At 38.4% G+C, this 13,066-nt stretch overlaps 1 protein-coding gene across 4 annotated transcripts in view; it reads left to right on the top strand.

The window, feature by feature from the left end:
* The window catches only part of CPFTSY (signal recognition particle receptor protein, chloroplast (FTSY)), a 230,767-nt gene that overhangs the window by 107,423 nt on the left and 110,278 nt on the right, over nt 1-13,066 (top strand). For 3 of the 4 annotated variants that reach the window (XM_089384407.1, XM_089384406.1, XM_089384405.1), the window contains exon 9: nt 1,256-1,324. The exons of the other annotated variant lie outside the window; for it this stretch is intronic. In XM_089384407.1, the coding sequence (XP_089240533.1) occupies nt 1,256-1,324 (69 nt within the window). The remainder of the gene's footprint in view (nt 1-1,255; nt 1,325-13,066) is intronic. 4 annotated transcript variants of the gene reach the window in all.

Here is a 13,066-nt window from a genome sequence, read left to right as displayed (position 1 = left end):
CTTTGACCAAACAAACATTGACTTTTTGACTCAAGTAAATAATCCTAAAGCCTACAATGGAGGCTTGACCTATGACAATTGACCCAAGCATGAAACCCATGCTTTAACAAGTCAATTTAATAATAATAAAATTCTTTTTGCTTTCTTTTGACAAATATATTACATTTTGACTTCAAGTATAATTATGAAGACCGAACCTAGTTACATTCTTCAACACTCCCTCTTAACTAGGGAGGTATTCATATTTACATATAACCATAGAGGCACATGGAAGATCTCAAAACAAATGTTGTTATGGTCTTACTTTGTGTGTGCTTCATTCATTATTTTTCTTCATTTCTATTCATGCTTCTGCACCCTTAACGTGATGAATCCCATAATATTTAAGTTGTCTTTAGATTTTTATCTTGGAATCAAATTACTTAATCTTAAAATCCCATTAAATTTCTTATAATGTAAATGGAATGTCTATTTGCAGTGATTTACAATTCTCATAAGCTAATTTTTTTTCTTTCTTTCCTAGTATTTTTGTTTCTCTTTCTAGTATTTAAACTAAAATAGTGGCTTGTTAAAATGGACATTAACTTTTATAACACACATAAATATCAAGAAACAATACAAAGTGTAAGAACAAATATTGAAATAATTTGGAGTAGAAATCAAGCTTGCATTGCAAAACTATTTTCATTTTTGAGTGAGCAAAATGGAAGATCCCCAAGGTTGAAATGGGGTTGGATGCTAAAGGGTTGGCAATGGACTCAATCTTTAAATCCCATTTACTTCATTATATTTTGTATGCAATGTCCATTGCATTGATGTACAAATTGCATAAGCTATTTTTGTTTCTTTTCAAGTAGTTCATGTTGAAGTAATCAAATAATGTTTTCATGTCCAGAATTGAGTTATAGTAATTCTTTTACCCTAGTAAACTCACAATTAACAATAATCTTGTTTGCTATTCTTGTTCTAATATGAAAATGGAATTTTCCATGTTACTTTGCTTAGTTTGAGTTTTAGTTGATAACTTGATAGTGCAGCCATTCAATAATTATGTTTATGGCCTAATTGATAACTTAAGGAACACTTGTACTAGGCTCTAGCTATGGTTAGTATTGGATAATACAATTCTGATATGCTTGTATGCTATTTAACTATGGATATATGAAGTGTAAAACGAACCAATAGAGGAAATATTGGGTTTATTCATGTACAAAAAATTGACATTTTCTTATTGGAAACATGTAATGCTTGATAGGAGGTGTTACTAGTATTGGATGGTACGACTGGTCTAAATATGCTTCCACAAGCGAAGGAATTCAACGAGGTTCGATCACTAAATACAATTCCTTATTGCAGGCTCTATATCTAACTTTTATTCAAGAGATAGGGTCTTATCTCTCTATGTAAATTACTTGTTTTGGTAGCCACTTGTTTGAACGGTTTCGACAAGTCCCCTCTAGAGTTGAAGCTTGCATTTATTGTAATGTTTTGAGAAATGTTATTCATGTTATCTTCCTATATCATCTATTTCTTTGCTTATAGGATTAGTATTTTGATTTTTGATATGATAATTCTGTTTTACATTCTTATATATTCGTTTATTTACTCTCTTGATTGTAAAAATGACAATTATTATCTTATTGTGATGCATACAATGTTTTATAGCTCATCTAAAGTCAGTTTGCTTCCCAACATTCAAAGGAAGTTCTAGCTTTAACAACCATTTTCTCCTTGTGATCAACATAAGATGCACTAAAGAACTCTTAGGTAGTTTACAATAGCACACAATAAATGAAGAAAAGAAGGAAATTTGTGTGTTTTTATAAGCATTTGGTTGATATGAATGCTCATGAAGAGCTTGAAACTATCAACACTTCTCTTTTTAGATTTTGACATTATAGATTTATGCTTCTCTTCTCTTTGCAGATTTTGACATTAGAGATTTATGCTTCTCTAAGATTTCCTCATTGTTGCATATTTGAGGACTGTTACAACTTATATTTTGTGGGGTTCCATCTTGTGATTTTCAACACATTGATGGAGACTTGTTGTTGGTACTCTTGAGCATTGGATCAACTTGGGGGATACTTCTTCATGGAGTTCCTTTCTCTTCATCACATTTGATCACTTGATGGAGTAGGGGAGTCTCACTTATCCTTGGTGGGATGGTGATTGTGCTTGGTTCCCTCTTCATGGTTGCATATCTTTGGATGATGGAGCTTTGGGTTGAGGAGTTTGTCGTTTCACTTGATGCCTTGATTAATAGTTGTTGGATACTCTTTGGTGCTATGATTTGTCATTGATGGGTGAATCATGATTATGTTGTTCATCTGAACACACTTATATTTTGGCTTTTGGTGGGGTTTACTAGGGGATACTATTTCTATTTGCATGGTACAAAACCTTTATGTGGTATACTCCTTGTTGGAACATATGTGGAGGCAAGTATATGTTAGTATGGTACCATCCCTTTCTACACCTTAGAACGTATATTCGTTGAAGCAAGGCTATGTTTTAATGCACATGTGGAGGCACTTTATAAGTTTATAATGTTTTATTTTAATTAGGTCATCCCCTCACCTCATGTGTTAACCCCTTATCTTATACTATGATATTGGAGGTTGGCACATGTGGAAATAGGAATATTGTATTTTAATAGTGGGATGACTTGTTCATATGGCTCACACATTCACATGAAAGCACCTTATAATGGTGTTGTTACCCAACAAAATGGGTAACCCTATAGGAAAAAACTTTTCTCCTCTTCCTGACAGCCAATTGGTCAACCATGCAACCCTTGACAGCCACCACTAGCTAATGACATGCCATTTTATCTTCACCACTTGCATCAGCCATATGCTTCTCACCTATCTAGCATGAGCACATGGACAAAGGTGGGCTTCCATTCAACATGTACTTTAATCATTTTGCAATCAGGTGCTTATGCTTGTTTGTATTTTGGCATTTGATATGGATTATGGGCCGATCTGGAAGACGGATTGGCTTTGTCTGTGATCTTGTTTTCTCACCTTAAATGGTGGTTTAATCCTCGAGCCTAGCCCAGTGGGACCTCCCTTAATGGCCCAATGGGTATAGCAGGGCCACTACTTGGAAATCCTTGATTGAGATAGTGTAGTTTCATCTATCTCTCTGTCATACCTAACACTTCCCATCATACATTACAAACCCTTATCTCACATCCACTCTTCAGGTTCAACTGACCATTGTGCTTTGGGATTTGGCACCCATTCATCCTCATACCTGGGTAGGGTCTTGAAACTCTGCCCTAGGAGGTTGATGCAGCTAAAGGAAATAGAAGAAGCATATCATGGGCACAAAACAAAATTAAAAGAAAGAATGTCAAAATGCAAAAGATGGCCAGGGACATACACATTAGCGGGTGGGAAAAAGCCTAGCATGAGCTCTACCTCACTCATAATGGCCATCATTTAGTTCTTGAACACATGTTGCTTCATTACATCATAAAAAGGAACCCTTACATGTCCCAACCCCGATGAGTGATACACTGACTCATCATTGAAGGGTAAAACAACTGCTATATCATTCAAAGCAAGCTCTATCCCTTGCGCTATGGGCAGCAATACAAAAAAAAATCAAGCAAAAGTAAAAGGCGCACATGAGGGGTGGAAAAGCAAAGGCCGAGTTGGTAACTCATGGATCCACGATTGCTCCCTCCTCAAGATGTGGATCCCCATTAGCTAGTCCCTTTGACCATGGCACTTGGTCATGAAGTAATCTCCCCTCAATACGATCATTATTCTTCACTAACACCTATCAATTGAAGGCTAAATCGAGAAAATGTTACTACCCCTTAGGGGTTGAAAACACTTAATAAGGTTGTCCTTGAACCACTCCTACCTAGGGAGGAAACATCATTGCGAGCTCGAGGCCCTGATTTTGAAAGGGAATCCTTATTTGAAGTATTAAATAACCCATTATGTTCAAGCTTGGTTCACTTAGATGCAATAATGAATTTTGTCCCTAATGACTAGTTGCTTTCACTGGACTCTATTTTTTGATTGTCAGGTGGTTCAACAACCCATGTCTAGGGCACCTTCCCATAGGTACCTAGGCCATTAGAGAAACATATTGGCACTAACAAGTGAAGTGTTGAGACCTTTGGGCCTCCTGGTAGCACCAACATATCACACATGTACCAAAGCACTCCTTGCACCTAGGACATTGCGTCGCTTTGCACTGGATTTGACAATTCTTCGGGATGACACACTGACACCCAACATGCCCCCAAGTCAGCCTTAGCACCTTATGGGGGATGACATCTAATTCAGGGCTTAGATGAGGATGGTCTCATCTTTAGAAACTTGGGAGGGCTAGTAGCACCTAGAAATCCTGGACATTTTGAGTAGTTGTAGATCTATAGAGGCCACTTTGTGGTGCCCTAGTTGGATTTTGGGACCATAGGGAACCATTTAGGTAGATTTGAGGGCCAACCCTCAAATCATGATTTTTACATGCTACTACACCACATTGGGCACATGATATGCACTTGGAGCCTATTTCATGTATGACGTTAGCCCTATAAGGCTAGCGGCTCACACGTGTGGGCTTATTTTGCACTTATGATCAAAAGCTAGTGGGTTGGCTTGTAACCCAAGGGTTTCTTGTGATTTAACTTGTTATTACGGGCTTTTAGGCTAATATCTGGGTTCATCCTCATATAAATAGAGGATAGGATCATTCATTCTAATCATCATCACTTGGATTAATTCGACCTCTCTTGAAGAATTTCAACCTCTTGTATCTTGGAAAGACGTGATGTATGGATTTCTTTGTTTATTGGAGCTCTTGTCTTGGCTTTGGAGAAGTTATCTTGGATCAATGAATGGATTGTTCATGCATTTTATCTTGTAAGTGAGCCTTTTATTGATGAAATTTTGATCTTATGTCTAATGTATGGAATGTATTGGTAATCTAGTTTTTTTTTCTATTGTACCAATTATTGTTGAAGATCAATTACATAGAATATAGATATCATCATTGTATGCATTACTCATGAATGAAATGTGAATGGCAATCCCCTTGGTGAAATTTTGAATTAGCTCTCCCAAGTGAATATTGATCCCTCACAAAGGTAATAGTTAGGGTTTTGTGCTAGGGAAGGAAAATATCCTTACTCCTTTGTAAGGCTTGGCTCACTTATCACCTCCATATAATCCATCCATCGAAGGACTAGGCACTGGCCTTTCCTAATTGGTGATCAACATTTATCTTATCCACATTGAATTTCACACCTTTTCTCTCTCTTATTTCAGTCCTCTTAAGGATAACTGACGTAACTAGGGCTTGGAGTGAAATTGGCTAGAAGAGGAATTTTTGGCATTGGAAGGATTCAACATCAAGAGTAGAAGTGGTTGCCTCAAAATCATTCCTTTTGATGGCTAAACTTTCCATTTTTCTCCAAAATTTCTTTTTCTGTAGATATTTTTCCCTAGGTAAAACTGTAGTTTGGTTAAGCTTCAGCTCGGGGACTTCTTGAAGGTTTCATATGCCATTAGATTGTTAATTCTCATTGTTGGAAACCTTTTGCCTTGGTACCTTGACCTTAGGATAGTTTTGTTGCCACAAAATCTAGCAGGCTTTGGAGAAAGAAACCCTACAAAGCATAAACTAGATTGAGACAACAATGGGTTAGTGGCCCATTGTCACCACAACCAAAACCCCCTACTCTTTATGGATTTTCACCGATGGGAGAAGTCCTGGTAGGAAAGTGATCACTTATGTTAGATATTCCAAGGTTAATATGTAAGATGAACTCACTAGGAGCTCTTCAAGAAAGGCACAATTTAGGTTCAAGGCCCCATAAGCAGACGATTCACTTTCTATGATAAGACCTAGGAAAGAAGGCACAAGACTCAGTATTTGATAAATTTTGATGAGTGTTGGAGTTTTGAAAGGTCAAGGCTAAGAGAAAATGTTTCCAACAATGTGTACTAGCAATGCCAAGGCTCATAAAAGTTTAAAACCTTCAAGAAAGTCCTTAAGTTGAAGCAAGACAAATCTAGGGTTTCCCTCTTAGGACAAAAACTAGGGAAATAAAGTTTATGGCTGAAATTGAAGTGGATGCCCACCAAAAGGATAGATTTCGTGGAAAATATGATCCCTTTGATGTTTAGGCTCCCAAACTCTAATTGCCTAGTGATTTGCACCAAGCCCTAGTTTCTTAGCTTGGCCTTGAAAGGGCTGAATTAGGAGAGAGGAAATATGGATAAAAATAGAATATGATCGCCAACCAATTTGACTAGTCCCTTGTTCCTTAGGAGAATGGAGTTTGAGATGAAATTGATTAGCCAAAATTGTTTCTAAGGAGGCCAAAATTTGATGCCCTAGCGACAAAATTTCAAACATTTACCTATGCAATGGAAAAATGGTTTTTCATGGAAAAGCTTCTAGGAGTTCACCATTAGGATAATTCATAACATGTTATGTATGAGTAATGCATATGCATAGAAAATTCATCTAGATAGCAATTCAATTAATCTTCAACAAATTAGGGCACAATTTAGCATAACCTAGAATGAATTATTCCATACATTAGAAATAGATAAAAAAATATTCAACAATTAAGTGCATGTACACAATAACAAGCAATATTTCCATCCATTAGACCAAAGAATAATTCCAAATAATATCCAAGATTAGCTCCAAATATCAAAATGCATCCAAGATATCCAATTCATCCACAAGAGAACAAGTCTGAATTCCTCTAATGAGGCTGAAAATCCAAGAGGTGTGATGATGAGAAGTTCAAATGACAAGTTCTAAATTTATATAAGGCATTAGAATGCCTAACTAGCCTACAAGCCCATATAAACATAAAATAATGGTCATGTATACGTCTAGGTCACAAGCCGACCTAGTAGCTTGTGAGATATATCAATAATATGACACACGTGTGAGCCAAAATAGCTAGAAGGTTGACATCATGCTAGCATAGGCCTCCTCTAGGCAAATTTTGAGTGGAATGAGTGCCAAAACAAGTGTAGATGCCTTCTAAAATAAGTCTCTAGGGGTTTGCCCCTAGATCTTTGTCACAATCATCATGTGGACCTCAATTTTGGCTTTGGGGCACAAAATGGGTCTCATGGGTCTCCATGTGGAGAATATGCTTGACTTTCCTCCAATGTTGAAGGCACTGAAAATGGTGCTATCCCTTCCATGTCTCTAGTATGAGACAAACCTCATTAGGGCCTTGGATCAACTACTTGACCTTGTAGTATTGCTAAGCCAACTGGGAATATGTTGGTCCAGGTGCATCATCCCTTAAATGATATAGGGAAGAGTGCAAGAGCTTTGTGGGTACTGAAGGTGCCCATGGATACAAATGATGCTTTACAACTGCCTGGAGTCCCATGGCTCTCAATGCATTACTTGTGGGTTTCAATATGTCCCTCTAGAGAACTTGGACCCTAGTTAAGTTGCCCAAACCTATAGATGGAACCACCTATCAATTACGCATAATATTCAGTGCTGCAACTTTCACCATTAGGTACATTTAATAATTATTGCATCTAAGTGAACCAAGCTTGAAGGAAATGGACAAATTAACACTTCATGCAAGGCTTCTCTTCCAAAATTGGGGCCTTAGTCACATAATGGTGTTACCTTCCTAGATAGGAGTGGCTAATAAACGATCCTATTAGGTGTTCTCAACCCCAAAAATGAAGTGACATGTCCTTGGTCCACCCTTCAATTGATAGGTGCCATGTGAATAATGATGGAGCAGAGGGGAAAAGACTTCATGGCCAAGTGTCATGGTCAAGGGGATCGACTATGATGGAGTATGTCATCCTGGGTGTATAGATGTGAATTGGGAGCAATCGTGGATGCATGAGTTACCTCAACCTTTGTTTTTCCACCTCTCTAAATGCCTTTTACTTTTCCTTGATTCTTCCTTATATTACTACTTGTAGCTCAAGGAATGAGAGATTGCTTTGTATGATGTATAGTAGTTATTACCCCCTTAAGGATGGGGCAGTTCATCACCCATTAGGGGTTGGGACATGCAAGGGTTTCTTGTATTCTATTAGATGGGGAAACATTGGCCCGGGAACCGGGTAATGGCCATATGAGTGAGGTAGAGCTCATGCTTTGCTTTTGCCCACGTGCTATTTTGCAAGTCTCGACTATCTTTTGCATTTTGATTATTCTTTTGTTTTTCTTGTGGCCATCATATGCTCTTTTTGTTTCTTTTAGCTGCATCAACCTCTTAGGGCACATTTCCAGGCCCTACCTAGGTATGAAGATGTGTGGGTGCCAAATCCCAATGAACCAATGGTTAGTTGAACCCGAAAAATCTCTCAATCATGGTTTCCCAAGTAATGTCCTGCCTCTACCCTTTGGGCCATTAGGGGAGGTCCCACTGGACTAGGATTGAAAATTAACCCCCCATTTAAGGTGAGGAAACAAGATTACAACCAAGACCCTTCTTTCTTCTAAGTTACCCCATAATCCATGTCAAATTGTCCAAATACAATCAGGCATAAGCACTCGATTGCAAAATGAATAAAGTACCTTTTGATCAGAAGCCCTCCTTCCAATATGTTCTCTTGGCAAATGGGCGATGAAACATATGACTGTTGTAGGTGGCAGAGATATGGATGGCACATCACATCGGCTACTAGTGTCTCAACTGGAAGAGATGAATAGGAGAAAATTTTCTCCTAGGGGTCAACCCCTTTTGGTGGGTAACATCTGGCTCCAATTGGGACATGAGCTCACCGTAGAGCACATGATCCATGTACTCAAATGGGGAGTTCATGAGAACTCCAATAATCTCTTGGGATTGCAGACATGTAACTTACAGATTACAATACGACTATTTGGGAGCATGTGCATTGGGCATAGGGTATCGCCCATGCTTTTCATAAAAGTAATAATAAAAGTAAATACATACTAAGTGCAAGTCTAATCTACATGAAACATGATATGAATGATATTAGCATGCTAAAAGAAAAATACAATGCACTTGTACTACTATGCAATGCTAGCATACAAGGTATGCGTTGAGTATAATCATACAATCAATGTAACCAACATATCATTGGATCAATATAACATCTCTTGTTCATACAAGTTATTGTGAGATAGGGCATCAAAATATCACATCCTCCTTTGCAAGGTTGGCTTGATGAATGACAAGGGTGGGAGGTGGGAAAATAAGAGAACCATGTATCATGAAAAAGAGTTAGGAATGAGGAAGAGGAATCTAGTTTGCGCAGTTGGATCCTCTCATGTAACCAAAGGATGGAGAATTCAATGATCAAGCTCATGAACTTTTGATGAAGAGCAACCTTAGGCATATCATTCTCATCATTGTCCTTAGACACATGCTGGGAGTGACATGAGGGAGATGGAGGAGGGATGAGATCTTCATCAGTATCATATATTGGATCATTGTCAAAATGATGGCTAATGTCCCACTTTCCTTCTTCTCTATGGAGGAACTCATTAATTTCAACCTCATGCGGATACCAAGGAGCCATTTCCTCAAGTTTTGCATAACAATCAAATAAGGAGTCACTAGGGGGAATTTAAGATGCCTTGAAAGATGGTTGGTCCACCCTACAAGCATTGAATTTGAGGTTCGATGAAGATCAAGGGCATCATTCTTCCAATGGAGTTGCCAAATAAGGATCTATATTGTCGTATGGGAACAAGACACAAGCTTCATGTCCTTGGCAATGATGCCAAAAATGTTGCCGCAAAATCTTGCAGGCTTTGGAGAGGGAAACCATAAAAAGCATAAATTAGACCAAGGGACAACAATGGGGTAGTGGCCTTTTGTCACCATAGCCAAATCCCCTGCTCCTTATAGACTTTCATTGATGGGAGGAGTCCTGGTAGGAAAGAAATCACTTATGTCAGATATTCTAAGGTTAATATGTAAGATGAACCCACTAGGATCTCTTCAAGAAAGACACAATTTCGGTTCAAGGCCCCATGTTGCACTCAAATTGTCAAAGTTCTAAGGAAGCGGAAGTACCAACTTTTTCAACAAGGATCAGATCTCATATCAACAGTCCATGTGTCAGGGTCATCCCATTGTACAAGTTATATATTGTAAATGATCTTCGTAAAACCATGAGTCTATGTAACAACCTAGGTAAGCTTATAATTTGATGACGAATTCCATCCTAGGAGGTTTTTTAACCTCACTGATTACCTGTGTTTTTCGACACAGTGAATCAGAAGAGTTTTTTCCCTCCAGCTTAAACCTCCAAAGCTAGGGTGAAATTTATTGTCGAATTATTAAGTGAGTCCTGGTGTTTTAGTCGAGTCCGATGTAAAAGTTGTTTGAGAATAATTTAAGTTAATTGGCTAAATTGTTTTATTACAAATCACTTGGTTTACTAGATCAAGTTGAGTCGCAGATGGGTTGTGCCTTGAGGGTCTAAGACAAATGTGTATTCCCTCTTTGAGTCATGTAAAAGAAAAATCATATGTATTAGAGGGTTGAAAAAATAATTAATCCTCTCATGTGTAAATTAATTAATTTTTCTGGCAAAATAAAATTAAATCCTAAGCTAGAAAATTAATTAATTAGAGTCAAAATTAAATTGTCTAGGAAAATAAATTCTCCAAATGAAAAAATTCGTGGGTCTTGAATTTTTAAAGGTCCTCCACCAAGGGAATATTTTATTTTCAAGAAAATTTGGACCCTTGGACCTTGATGGTTAAGTCAAAGTCAAATTTTTGAGGAAATTAGCTCTAAATAATTAATTTTGAGCTAATTAAAATAGAGTCAAATGATAAATTCGAAAATTCCTCAAAAATAAGAAATCAAGGGCCAGTATTAAAAGCTCTTGAAGTATTTATCAATGACCAAGATTATTTTGACAAGGATCAAAGAAACTAGTCGTTATTTTTCCATTTGGAGGATTTATCTATAAATTAGAGAGTCATTTGAGTCTCTAATCATCTTGATCTCTGGCTAGAATTTGCTGCTGAAGCATTGTGTAAACTATTGTCCCATTGGGAACTATTTTTTCTACCATAATAAAAGACTTGGGGGTGCAATTCAAGGTGTTCTTGCTTATTGATTTGTGGTATGTCCTGACTATGGGAATCTATATGTTGTGTTGGAAAATCAAGGATATTATATTAGGGTTTGATTCTCCTTTCTTGATAATTACTTGTGAGTGTGTTGGCTTCTTTTACTTCTTTATTATATTATCTTTCATCAAGCAATTATACATACATGAAGATCAAAAAACAAGAGACACAAGATATAGGCACATGCCAGGGCAAAACCCCCTTTGAGGGGAAAACCCAGTCAAGATAATTCTTCCTTTCAATAGTATTCTTTGAGACTTTTTACCGTAGACCAAGACCAGACTTTCCCTCCACACCATGTCAACCTCCAAGATCTTCGACCCCTTCCAACAAATTCGACTAGGCAACAGCTTCCAACATGTAGCTTACAGCAACAATGAAATGTTAGGAGACTTCGATCTCCCAACCCAGACCATGAAACAGAGAGAGAGGGGAAAACCTAGTCAAGATAATTCTTCCTTTCAATAGTATTCTTTGAGACTTTTTACCGTAGACCAAGACCAGACTTTCCCTCCACACCATGTCAACCTCCAAGATCTTCGACCTCTTCCAACAAATTCGACTAGGCAACAACTTCCAACAACATGTAGCTTACGACAACAATGAAATGTTAGGAGACTTCGATCTCCCAACCCAGACCACGAAACAGAGAGAGTGATCAGGTGCTCATGTCCTAAGTGTCGTAAAATGCTCAAAATTTAAAATGCTCAGAACTGGTTCAAAGTTGAACGACTGGAAAGTGCTCGTCCTCCTGATTCCGGCGCCGCAAATGGTTCGAAAAACGGTCGCCGTATGAGAAAGTTATGGAAAAAAGAAGAATTTCTCAGTAACATTGAAATTTTTGAATTTAAAAATAAAAAATAAAAAAAGAATATTCCACAGAATATTCCTTGGAATATTCTAGGGAATATTCCTTTTGGGCAGCGAATTAGAAGCTGCCATGTGGCAGGCCCGGAGGGCGCCACGTGGCCCTGGGTGACGTCAGCAAGGGTATGTGCATGGTTTAAAATTTTTGGGAGTTCCGTGGTTTGAACCTAAGACCTCGTGTCTACAAATGCAGTGCCTTACCAACGCACCACATGGGTCGGACTTGTTATGTTGGCCTGGGCAAGTTCATTTGAACGTTAAACTTAGGTTTGGGCGGGGCCCGAAGGGGGCGAGCCCCTAAGGGCTAGCCCCCATACCACGTGACCAACGCCATTAAACCGTGGGCCTAAACCCCCACTGCCCAGCACGAAATCCAATGCAAACCTCCAGCCACTTATCCCGGTCACATGCGCGCTAAAAATGGAGTTAACTGCCAGTTAGCATGGCGGAAAATTTGGCGGAGCGCCAAATTTGGGTGGTCCCGCCATATTTGGCGGGCTTAACTGGCCCCAACTAAAGTTAACTGGAGTTTTTCAAGGGCAACTGGCAGTGGGGAGTAAATGGCCATAACTTTGGCTAGGAAAGGTGGTTTTGGACGAATTTTTTTTTTGATTTTGGGTATTTTCGACCTTCTGAAGCCATTGGTGTAGGTCTTACAGCCATCTGAGGTCATTTGCAGAGGTTTTGGAGCCGTGGAAGTTCTAGGAGCCACTAGGGCCTAGTATTCGGAAGACTGTATAGGGTTGCAGGTATCCATTAGAGGTGAACCGGTAGTCAATGCTGAAGGATTCAAGTGTTCTGAATCCGTTTTTACCATCTATTCCACCTGTAGATGCTTCTATTCAGCTTTATATTCAATTTGAGCTTTTAATTAAAACAAGGACAGGCCCATTTGGGAGCCTTGGACCCAGCAGACGTAGCCCAGGAGCGGTGAACTGCTTCATCAACTTCTTTTGCATCTGTGGTTGATTTATTTTGCAGAACAAATTCGTTTTAGTGTGTTAAACAGTAAAAGGAAATAAATCTGCTATACTTAAATGGGTCATGAACAGTTGAAAATTTCAATTGTTTCTTTTTTGCAAGACATGGACATCTTTTAAACATA

This window comes from Pinus tabuliformis, chromosome Q (genome assembly GCF_031772625.1).
Source record: "Pinus tabuliformis cultivar Carrire ecotype Pingquan chromosome Q, CPIR1, whole genome shotgun sequence".
Classification (NCBI taxonomy): Eukaryota; Viridiplantae; Streptophyta; class Pinopsida; order Pinales; family Pinaceae; genus Pinus; species Pinus tabuliformis.
This window is presented reverse-complemented; position numbering and strand designations above follow the sequence as displayed.